Source organism: Equus quagga, chromosome 8, assembly GCF_021613505.1.
Source record: "Equus quagga isolate Etosha38 chromosome 8, UCLA_HA_Equagga_1.0, whole genome shotgun sequence".
In the NCBI taxonomy this organism is placed as follows: domain Eukaryota; kingdom Metazoa; phylum Chordata; class Mammalia; order Perissodactyla; family Equidae; genus Equus; species Equus quagga.
This window is the reverse complement of record NC_060274.1, coordinates 113,264,506-113,277,050: the sequence shown is the minus strand read 5'-3', so window position 1 is coordinate 113,277,050 and position 12,545 is coordinate 113,264,506. Positions and strand designations below refer to the sequence as shown.

Genomic DNA, 12,545 nt, shown 5'->3' with positions numbered 1-12,545 from the left:
TCAGCGTGGTTTGATGAGCAGTGTCATGTCCGCACCCAGGATTCGAACCAACGAAACACTGGGCCGCCTGCAGCGGAGCGCGCGAACTTAACCACTCGGCCACGGGGCCAGCCCCCCAGAAAAAGTCTTTAAGGGCAGAGGGGCAAGGTGATCTGGCTGAGCTTCTTAAACAGAGCCTAGTCCTAACATCACAAACACATGCCGCTCTGAGATGTCACTTAGGAAGTTGCACGTTACAGCCCATGCAAGGATCTGTCCCCAACTCTATAAAAGACAAATGGCCCCTCCAAGTTGTTGCTCTGACATTAAATTTTGATTGGGAAAAATAAGGCTATTTAACAATAACTTGCATCTGTCTTGTACCTAATATTTTCCTGTATACTTCAACTCACGTCATTACACTGGACAGACCCCGCAAGTTGCATGGAGCAGACACTAGCATCTCCATTTTACCACTGTGTTGCAGAAAGTGGAAGTGGCTTCCTGGAGATCACGGTGCTGATTACTGAAGGAGCTAGACCAGAATCAGACTCTCTGATTCCCATCCGAAAAGCCTCTCCTTAAACCCCCAGGCTCACTCTCAGTCTCCAGCTAGCAGAACATCCTGGGCTGCTTGAAAGGCAGGGACCAGGGGTACCAAGATTAGGTAATATGTTCAGTGATTTTCAAGCTGCAGTTTGCAGCTTCTGAAATCTATTTAGTAGGTCATGACCAGCATTTTTTAATGAAATTAAAAAGTACAGAAAGTATCACAGGGAAGGAAACTAAATCACTATCTCAAAGAGATAACTGTACTCCTATTCGTTGCAGTGTTATTTACAACAGACAAGGTAGGGAAAGAACCTAAGTGTCTGTCGATGGATGAATGGATAAAGAAAGTGTGATATATTATCAGCCTTAAAAAAGAAGGAAATCCTGCCATGTGCAACAACATGGATGAACCTAGAGGGCATTATGCTAAGTGAGATAAGCCAGAGAGAAAAACAATTCTCCTTCGTATCACTTATACGGGGAATTTTTTAAAAAGTCAAAATAGAATCATGGTTGCCAGGGGTTGGTGAGTGGGGGACATAGGGAAAGGCTGATAAAAGGGTACAAACTTTCAGTTAGAAGATGAATAAAGTCTGAGGATCTAATGTATAACATGGTAACTAGAGTTGAAAATACTGTATGGTATAACTGAAATTTGCTAAGAGAGTAGAATTTAAACACTCTCATCAAAAAAGAAAGAAAAAGAAAGATAAATATAGGTGGTGATGGATATGTTAATTAACTTGGTGCTGGGAATCTTTTCACAATGTATATCAAATCATCATATTGTACACTTTAATATATTACGATTTTGTTTGTCAATTATACCTCAATAAAACTGAAAAAAAGAAAACTATAATGCAACTTAAAAAAAGAAAAAATTCAAAGACATTGTACACAACAAGAGTGAGCACTGGTTCACAAAATATTTGATTCAAATACATATATGTGTGTGTATGTGTTTATACATATGATACTGAGTCACAAATTTTTTAAGTTAAAAGAAACTCGTATTTCTTTTAGAGGGTCAGAGGGAAAAAGAAAACAGGAAAAGCACTGATGTAAGTAATGCTGATCAGGTGGCTGCACTGCTCTGATGGCAGCCACAGCCTTAAATGGACCCGGGAATGTGTATATGCTGAGTGGTGGGTATAGGGGAGAACTCAAGAAAGATTCCTGTAGTGGGTGGGAGGTTAAAGGACCAGATCATCTTGAAGCCAGAGCCTGTGTTTTGTCTTTTTTCATGTTCTTAGTGCCTAGTCCAGCAGCACTAACTGGCACAGGAAACCCTCAATGAATATTTGTTGAATGAATATGTGGAAATGAGTGAAGTTTACAGATTTTTTTAAGGCTCCTCTTAAAAATTCAATTAGGCTTGGAAATGAATCCAGGCAGTCTTACATTTATTAAAAGCTTGTTTCCAAAACTTTAATTTGCAGATTGGTCTTTGGAACTTCAAACATCATTATACATGGCAGTTAGTATCTCAGGCCAGCCCACAACCGCGTTTTTAAAACCCAAGATGTATCTAAAGTTAGTACAGAGAACTGAAGCTGTGTTTCTATGGGGAAAACGCATCCTCACTGGTCCAGTTAGAAATGGCAGGAGCATATTAGCTTCCAGACAGCAGAGGAGCACCTCCCCATCCCTGCTTCCTCGTGCTGTGGCCAGACTGGCCTCAGCAAAGCCATTTTTGTTGGGCTGGGAGGGATGTGAGAAGCAGGATGAAGTGAGGTCTCCTTTCAAGGCTAGGAATAGGTCAAGGTAAGGAGGGAAAAAGATGACTGAGCAATGCAAACAGCATCAACAGGGAGGGAAAGAGGGGCCTGCAGCCACTAGGTACCCAACCAGTGGGATCGTGGCCAGGTGGCCAGGAAGACACATGGAGAAAGTCAAGACCACCTCCATAAGATTTGGTGTAGTCACCACTGCATGAGCGATTCAGCAATATCGTTTATAGAATGCCTAATACATGCACAATCACCTGTTTCTCTGCCATTCTTTTTTTATTTTTCATCCATAAACAGAAAGTAGTAATTTCACCTTTAACCAGAGTAGAGGTCTGGAAAAGTCAATCATTTAAAACCAATCTTTGAACCCAAAAGTCAGCAAAAATGGCTAGTTGGGTATAGAAACCAGCAGTCACAAAATATACATGCATCGTATATTGCACACGTACACTGCATTGTACATGGAATGTACACTCTTACACTGTAAGAGAGAAGGGCCCTCAGTGCCCCTCCACCCAGACTATTGACTTTTACTTTGAACAAAATTCTAATAAACAGGGTTTCCTGATATCCTTGGGCAGCTAGAGGTGGGTGCCCTAACATTAAGGAGAAGCGAAAAAAAAGACATAAATAAGAAAACGGAGGACATCACAAAATAAATGGACTCATTTGGGGATGGGAGTCCTATATGCCAAGATAACACTGTTTCATAGTGTGATTTATAAAACTATATTCATAATGACAATTCTCAGAAATTAAACAAAATATTTCAAGTGTATTGTAATATCTATTTTAAAGAAGGGAAAGAGAGAGTTTCCTTTAAATTTTGCTTTTTGTAAAAAAAAATTAAATTTAGCATGTTGGAAAACTTTAATGCTACATTCCCTAATAAGATAGGAAAAACTAGCCTCTCCTATACTTTTTCCAATTCTAAATATTTTTATGTGCCTTTCTTCTGTTATTTCTGCTGAATCTTACAAAATTATGTCAATCATTTATTTCTTTAACATGTTTTTAACTTAGTTTTCTCAGAAAACAGTGAGATAAACTGAATAATTTCCTATGTTTCTTTGATTCCATGGTTTTAAAACTTATATGCCCTTCCACATTTGTTACAAAATGTGACCCAAGAACAAAACTTTTTCATCCCCAGGATATATGAAAGCCTACCTCTTTGTGAGAAATATAACTCAATGGACTAAAGCATGAATATTTACAAGAAACATGAAATCTTGACTCAAGTAGACTTCATTAGAGCTTTGGGAAAATGAAAAAAGTAGTGGTGAAATATTAGATTGCAAGTGACAGAATCTTTCAATAATCTTACTAGGAACAAATTAAACAGCATCTTGAAATCTAAAGAACTGAACAGCCATTCACACCTGCCTCTGAAAATAACATGGCTCTGTGGAGGTCTCGGTATTCAGGAATTTTAATGCGCCTCATTACAAAACACTGCCAATCTTGCCCTGTAGGTGATGAAACTGAGATAAATGATCTGATGCAAATGCAAAGGAATTTAGAATTCATTTTGTTGGGCACCTGATCCAGCATTTACCTAACACTTCTTCCAAAGCAAAAGGTGCCGAGGCTTTGTGTGTTCAAATGATTCAAATGAAAAGCGGTTTATTGGTTTAGCCAATAATAGGACACTTAAAGAATATTATTTGAGCATCGGCACCGTGCTAGGAGCTGAAATTTCAAAGATTCAAAATAGTTCCTGCCCTCAACTGAATTACCATCTATTATGGGGAGGACAGGCGTGCTCACCACTAACTTTAGTATGAGGCTATTAATAGAAAGATGGACAAAGGTCATTATCGTGTAGAGAGAAGAGGAAGCGAAGAAGGCTTGTGGAGGAAGGTAGCATTTGATCAGGGCCGTGAAGGACAGGAACAAAGTCAGAAGCAGACGGGGTAGAGCTTCTATCCCTACTACACTCTCCAGTCACATCCCATTGCTCATCCCCACCCCATTCCCATCCCCTCTTTACCCCACCCCACCCTACCTACTCCAAAACTTCCTTGGAATCTTAGGTCCTCATGGAACAGTTCAGAAACCACTGATCTTATTTAATACCTCCATTTTAGATGAGGAAACTGAGGCACATGGGGTGTTCCCTGGGTAGGGAATCAAACAAGCCAAGGAATGGAGGTGGCTTGTACCTGAGGAGTTTGGGGAACAGTGAGTGATCTGATTTGGCCGGAGCAGGAGGTCAAGTTGGGGAGCAATATTAAAGGCAGACTGTGGAGAACCTTGAATGCTATATTAAGGAGAGTACGCTCTATTCTCAAAGGTAGGGGAGGAACAGGTTGGATCAGAGAGGGGAGAGAGACTGAGGCTGGGACCAGACGGTAGGCAATTACAATCGTCCAGGTGGGAGACAATAACTGTTGAAATTCAGGAAATGACAGAGTGAGTGGAGAAGAGTGAGAGAGACATGTGAAAAGTAAATTGATAGAAGCACAGGCATGATGGAGTGGGAAAAAACTCAGAACTAGGAGTTGAGAGAGAGACACACACACACACACACAGACTGGGCTCGTTTCCCAGCATTCCCGGCTCCGTTGTTGACCAGCTGTGTAACACTGAGCAAGCCCTTCACCACCATGTGCCTTAGTTTCCTCATCCGAAATAAAAGCATTAAACAAGTCAGTGGTTTCTGAGCTGTTCCATGGAGATCTAGGATTCCAAGGAAGTTTTAGTGGAGTGGGTAGGGTGGGGTGGGGATGAGAAGGGATGGGAGCGGGTAGGAGTGAGCTCTGGGGCACGATTGGGGAGTGTAGTAGGGATGAAGATCTCTAGATCCAAAACCACCTGTTTAACCAGAACATCACCTTTATGTAATAGAATTCCGTGTAACATTAAATTTGCTGGGAGAAAAAAAACAACAACTAGTTTGATAACCACCGGACTACACTGAGCTCTCACACACGTGCAATCACACCTACAGAAACTGGTTCTCCAAGAGATCTGCTAATATAGTGGATGTGGGTCTCATTTTTAGGACCTCATTGAGTTTCTCTGTTTATTTAATTAACTGTTGCACAAATGCTGGAACAACTGGAACAACAATTGTCATGCTGAATCAATGCCAGAACTCTCAAAAATGGGAAGGATTTACTGAAAGGCCATTTGGTGTTCTTACTCTTGCGTGGTACCTTTTCCCAAAATCCACCAAGTTTCCAAACCTCATAAATGCCAGCATGAAAAGGACCCTTGCCTGTGAGCACAAAGACCCTGGCTTTGCTACTGACTATTGTCTGGCTTTGGGTAAGTTGAGTTACCACTCTGGATTCTGTTCCCTTGTCTACAAAGTGAGAGCGTCGCGGAAAACAATCCTAGAGGCCCCTTCTAGCTTTAACATTCCAGGATCTCATGATCCTAAACCTTGGAGCCTGTTATCTGAACAATTCCCTGATCAATAGCATGTGCTTTCAGTCTTGCTCTGTCACAGGCAGTGGTCAGTATATTAAGGGCTTTGGGCTGTTGACTTTAAGGATTGGGCAATGTGTGCTTTAGCCAAAATCCTGAGTCCTGCAAATGGATCATTCTGAGCAGAAGGCTCAGGTCTAAATTAACAGCAGATCTTGAGAAACACAATGCTTTGTGGATCGGTTATTTGGAAAAGAAAAACCCCATGCCTAGGTATAAAGCCCCGCAAATGGTCTACAAACCACCATAAAAATGCAAACGAGGAAAACCAATCAGAACCGCCACAAAGTATAGCCCAGAAAGTTTCCTCTGAAACTTACATACTCACTGCCTTCTTCTGCCTCCTGATTTCTCCTCTCTTCTCCCAATCCCACAATTTTAAAAAAAAGCAAAAAAAACTTTTGTTTTTTTTTTCGCAACACCAATTCCTTTGTGGAAAAAAAGAAAAGTTAAACAGAGGAGGCGAATTGAGCACTCACTGGGAGAGCGCGGCCAGGCTGCGTCTTCCCTGTGATCCGGATCCCCCGAGCATGTCCGCAGCTGGAAGGGACGGCAGGGCACTGGAGCTGCCGAGACCCTTGGCCGTCAGTGTGTGGGCTGGGCCCCCGGAGGTGCCATGTTATCAGCGGCTGAAATGCTGTGTGCAGGATGCTCCCGTGTTCTCCCTTTGTGTTAACACTTTGGTCTGTCCCTGTGACGAAAGTCTGGGCTTGTCCTCTGCCAAATCTACTCCTCCCCACCCTTTCCCTCGCATAGGATCATCAGAGAGCTGATTGTTATTTTTTACTGTAATCTTTCTAATAGAGGCCCATCATGTTTAGATTGTAAAGGGCACAGATTGCTTGGAGATTTCCAGAATGTTATTACTGGGTAGTAGGGGCCAGGATCCCCGGTAACTTCCATGATAAAGACTTTATATGATTAATTACAAATAATTATTCCAAGGTAGAGAACTAGTCAAAGGAAAAGACTGATCCATGTGCTCAGCCTTTTGGAAAACAGTAGATCGTGGTATCACTTGCATACACAGTCCAATTCTGAAGAGATCAGCGGAAATCAGCCCACTGAAAAGTTCATCCGGGTGCAGTTCTCAGGCCCTCGTGCTGAGCTCTGTTCTCAATTAGCCTTCGTGTAGGTGGCCTCCAAAGCAAACAGTTCCCACCGAGAAACTAAATCTGAGAAACTCCTCTTATCCCTTCTATCCAGGGAAAGACGCATAATATAAAACTGTAAACCAAAGGCACAGAGAAGCAGAGAGACAGCCCATCAGAGATCTGCAGGGTTATACAGGGTGTTTGGTGCTCACGCTCCTTGGTGAAACGAGAGCAACAGCCTGCCTAGGAACATGTTTCAAGAGCGGGCCTGCTCTGCACCCATGGCGCTCTGGTGTGGTGATCTCATCAGCCAAACCCGGCAAGGGAGCCTGGTCAGCAACAGCTTGGAACGCAACCAAATTCCAGCCCTGAGGAGGGGGTGGGTGTTGATTCCATCTGGAGATGACACTCCGTCTCGGCTTGACAAGCAATGAACAGATTGGTGCTGCGGCACTGAGTTACCCATGGGACTAGATTTTTGTGAAACGAGTAGAACAGTTCAGATCTCCTCAACATAAGGTTAAGATGGGTCTTTCGGTAATAGCAGGAAAAGCAATCAACTTCATACATTGAGATCCCCTTCATAGAATGAAAAACATCTTTGAGATCTACAGCTTCATGTCACCAACAAGGACATAGAAGCACAGAGCATTTAAATAGTTCACCTGTGCTGTGGAGCAGAACTTTTAACAACTACTCTTGGGCTCAACTTAAAGAAATTTAATTTAGTTAGATTCAATGTTCTCTTCACTTCAAGTAACTAGCAAATTTTGGTTGTTTTCCTGCTTAAGTGCTATGCTGTCATCAAAGTCATAGTTGATAGAGTAAAATCCTCTAATGAAATTGAAAGTTAATTATTCTATATATCATGACATATATACACATTTAAATATCTCTTTGATTATACATATTACCACTCAACATATATTGACTATTTGAAGTGTATGAAACACTCATAAAATAGAGATATGTCTGCTTTCACAGAAGAAGCTTTCATAAAACACTCACTGACTTGCCTTGAGTTTATTACTCCGGAGCTTAGATAAAAATGTGTACTGTGGCATTTTGCTATTCTCATTTCTACCAAGTTTTGCCCAATGAACTTTTTTCTCTTCAAAAAATTCAGTGGTTTGCTGTGGCAGGCAGAATAATGTTCCTCCCAAAGACATCCATGTCCTAATCCCCAGAATTTGTGAATATATTGCCTTATATGGCAAAAGGGACTTTGCAGATGTGATTACATTAGAGACATTGAGATGACGAGATTATCCTGGATTATCCAGATGTGCTCAATCTAATCACATGGGTCTTTAAAGTCGGGGAATTCTCTCCAGCTGTGGTCAGAGGGAGCTATGACTAAAGAAGAATGGCCAGAGAGATGCCACGTTGCCGGAAGAACAAGGATGGAAGAAGGGAGCCAAGAGTCCCAGAAGGCGGCAGCCTCTAGAAGCTGGAAAGGCAAGGAAACAGATTCTCTCCCCTACAGCCTCCAGAAAGGATGCAGCCCTGCCCATACCTTAATTGTAGCCCAGGGAGGCCTGTGTTGGACTTCTCACCTCTAGAATGGTAAAGAATAAGTTTGTGCTGTTTTAAACCACCAAGTTTGTGGTTAGTTGTTACAGCAGCGATAGAAAACTAATGCATTTGCTGATGGGCCTCATTTGACCTTGGGAATACATTTTGCCTCCTGATTTCCCCCACCTCCCTCCACACTCTAATTCTGAAGTGGTAAGTATAGTTTTGGCATATTAGGAGTAAGCTCTTAAAGTGGAGTAGCCTGGAAAAAATTCTGCGGTTCCTCCAGGCCAGTCTAGTCTCTCTGTTGGTCTCGCTCTCTCATACACACACACACACACACACACACACACTCTCCCTCTCTGTCACAACACACACACACACACCCCTTACCCTCCGTGGAGGAGAGTATTTAGTAATCTTCCACTAATGTGCTGATCTTCATATACTAAAAGTATCCTAACGGTCAGCTGTATAAAATATACCCACCAAGTTATTATCCTAGCTATAGAGATAGGGAGAAGGAAATGATGCACACTCTTAGTTGGCCCCTGGTTATTAGTGGAATGTGTTTGGGAAGTGGCTGTTTGTCTTCGGTTTGTGATGGTAAAACTAACAGGTGTGATAAGTTGTGCTACCTAATAGGGTGCTGACATGACAAATGTGGAGACAGCAGTGAGTCTCGGACCTCGGTCAGACCCCAGTGGGGAACAGGAAGAGCACAAAGGCCAAGAAAAGGGGGACTGGCTGCATTTGAGAGGCAGGGAGATACATGACTCATGAGGTGAGAGCAGGGCTGGGTAGGCAAAAGCTTCTAAGGAGCCCTGAGGTCTGGCTGGCTGGGGCTGGAGAGGCAAAGCAAGAGGAATTAGGAAGAACATACTAAAAGGTAATTTGTCAACAGTGTTCTGCTCCTGCAGAGACGGACAGGCATTTGCGCTTTCACTGTGTAGCACAGACGGTTACTCAGAGTCCATCTTCCAGAACTGGTGTCTCTGAGAACTGAATCAATGATCATTCATCGTTACCATGAACAGCAAACTGGGCCAGCCATCCTTTAGCAAAGTAGTAGGTGTCACACACACGACATTTCACTGGCTCTTTTACTTGGGGAAAAGAAAGAAGGGGCCACTCTTACAGCGTTCTTCATTTCTGGATACTTTGCTTAATTTTTCATCAAAGAGATTCTGGGCTGGGAAGGTTTGAAGGAGGTCAGTGCAATAGAAGGGAAGAGTTCCCACCACAGGGTAGTCCTTTATTAATAAAATATTTTTAAAAATAACTTCATGGGGATAGGAGACGGAACCACATGATCTGCTCCAACCTTTATAGTCTACAACGGTTGTTTAAGAACAGCTTCTACCTTGGAGCAAACCCTTAGGGAAAAGAGAAGTACGTGAAAAGCGCCCTGTGTCCTGCCCTGAGGAACTTCAGACACACACACACAGCCACTCACCTCCTACAGAAACTCAACTTAAACTCAGAGGAAATTGACTCGCTTGAGAGGCAATGATTCAAGTAATTTAAAGGAGATTTTTAAAAAGAGTCTTGAAGAAAAGTTTTCCTATAAAGAAATGGATAGACACTACACGCTTAGAATGAGGCAAAAGATCGTGCCTAGATAGCCGCTCACAAAGGGGTGGATAGGAATGGAAGCGAAGGGGTTAACTACATATTTTCAGGCAGACCTCTTTCCTCTTTCCAATTGGTCCCTCCACCTCTGATGGCACCTCACTCCTCACCCATGGCACTGAACTTGTTCACTTAAACCATATTGTTTCATATAGTCCTATGATACTACTTTTTAATGGATCCTCTGAAGAAATCTTCTCATGAAATGCTCTTCCCTTTTTCCATCTCCCTTCTCAGAAACTACGGACTCCTCTTCTCTCCTTCCTCTGCTTCTACTTTCAGTAACATCTTTTCCTTGCCCTCTCCTTCCCCATCGTGTCTTTGCTAATGGCTTCATAGTGCCCATGTGTCTTCCTTTACGCATATGTGGCGGACTGGGTCGTGGGTGGAGAAATGCATGTACTGCTATGGAAAGTCATCATTTACCCCTCTGCCCAGTCTTCCAATGCAACTGTGTCCTTCACTAGAGTCCTTATGGCCTTTGCTGACACAATCCTCCAAACTATTCTTTGCCTGGTCTGTCTCTAGGCCTAGAAGGTGTCTTGAATGGCTACGCTCTCATATCTCCCTTACAGTGATGGCATATAGTTTTGTCCCAGCATGTTCTCCCATCCCCTCTACTTAACACTGTTTGAATATTTACCACAAGCAACTCATGGATCTAAGTGCTGTGGGGGATCCAAAGATAAGAAAGTCATACCCAAAAGGAGATAAGATATGTATACACAAATTTTAAAACAAGATAGAAAGTAGAGCTTAAGTACTATACTTCAAAGGTGACATCCTGTGATCAAGGTCCCAGTGTTTAATCACTCTTCTGCTCACTGTATTCTGTTAGTGAACTAGACTTCCTGTTGCCGAAGCAGAAACCCACGTACCCCTGTTAGGGCCACAGGTATGAAGTCATCCTGTAGTCTCGTCGTTTCTAAGCTGGACACCAATGCCTATTTTCCATTCTTCTAATATCAGCCTAAAATATAACAACTTTTCAAGCGGGAAACCAAAATTGGACATAATGAAGGCTTGACCAAGGCTGAATGCGCCTGGATGAAGTCCCAGTGCTGCCTGCCACATTCCTGTTAACACCTCCTAACAGCATTTTCGCATCAATAATAGCATCTCTTACAGAGATCATTCATTCATTTTTGTGCTAAATCCAGGCATTTTTTTTTTCTTCTCTGGATTTGTTGCTTAGTCAGTCTCTCTCCAACATTTATCTGTAAAGCTATTTTTGTGGTCACTATCTGAGGGGTAGAACTTCATACTGTTTTCAGAGGCCATTTTTCAACTCTTTCAGGATACTCTGGATTATATTTTTCTTGTCTAAGGTCTTGGTAACGTAAATAGGAAGCTGAAAAACAAACTAAAAACCTGATTTCAAAAGAGGAAAAAAAGATCTTTCGAAGTGCACCAACCTGAATTTCAACACCTAGGAAGTCTCATTAGCTGAGGCCACAGAGTTCAAGTTTCCAGATTATACCAATAGAGTGTTTCCATAGTTCTGTCTCCCCTTCCTGGGCTGTGAGCCCCTTGAGGAGGGGGATTGTGTGTTACTCCTGTTTTTGACCCTCCCCTCACCCCAGTTAGCACAGTGCTTGATGTAGAGTAGGCCTGTGTCACATGTGCTGCATAAATGAATTAGTGCACATCGCTTCACAAAGAGCAAAGAATGGCCTTGACCAAGTTAATTTACTTTTTTCTGTAATTGAGTCAAAATGAGAAGATAAGTGATGTGGATGGTGCCCTGGTCTCAAGTTTATTTGCATGGGGTTTGGGGAGTTGTTTGCTATTTTGTGTCTTGGAATTGGTCCCTTAGCCCAGCCCCATTGTCCCATACCTATGCCCCGAGGGAAGGTGGGCTGCAGAGAAGCTGAGTCGGTTTCCACAAGGTGTTTGCTGAGCACAGGCCAAGCTTTGGTGCCCAGGTGTCAAAGTAACAGAGCAGAGGAGAGGATCACTATCCCTATTTCTATATAGAGCACAGCATGGTTTCAGAATTCTGGAGGAGAGAAGAGAACGCGGGACCACTTTGCTACCTTGATCGGTTATATCACGAGGGCACGAGACAGCATCTTTGACACAGAGGCCGAGGGTCTCAGTGTAGGCCCCAAGAAAGTGGCAGTGGAGGGTCCCCTCATTGGCACAGGGGCCTGGCAGCAAGGCACCATGGGGGGTTGCGTATGGTGGTTGAGGGTACCATTCGTGAGTTTGAGTGAGACAGACTTCCAGCAACAATCAGAGGGGACTTTTTTATTAGCGGTGAGGTGGTAGTCCTGCATAAGCAGGTAGCATGAAGAATTCCATTATCAGTAACGTGATTCTATTGACACCCATAGGCAGATTCTGATTGAGGATACATGGGTAACAGCTATAAAGTTTCTGTACCTTTTTAACATTACGTTTTATTCTGAAATCTTTTAGACAAAGTAAAACAAATAAGGGAAACTATAATAAACATCTGTGTGCTCCTCATCTAGCTTAAAAATTCAACTTTCCAAGTCACTTGGTGCCCCTGTGTGCTCCCCTAGGACAGTGTTCTCTCCCTCGCCACGTGGACGTAGCTATTATCCCAAATCTGTTTGTGTGCAATCCACTTTCTAGTGAGCTA

General features: G+C 42.8%; 1 protein-coding gene across 7 annotated transcripts in view; it reads right to left on the bottom strand.

Annotated features, from left to right (window-relative positions):
- CALD1 (caldesmon 1) overlaps window positions 1-12,545 on the bottom strand; it is a 181,021-nt gene that overhangs the window by 63,691 nt on the left and 104,785 nt on the right. The window contains exon 1 of one of the 7 annotated variants that reach the window (XM_046670625.1): window positions 6,176-6,372. The exons of the other annotated variants lie outside the window; for them this stretch is intronic. Within the exon in view, the coding sequence (XP_046526581.1) occupies window positions 6,176-6,228 (53 nt within the window). The 5' untranslated portion in view covers window positions 6,229-6,372. Of the gene's footprint in view, window positions 1-6,175; window positions 6,373-12,545 lie in introns of those variants that run through there. 7 annotated transcript variants of the gene reach the window in all.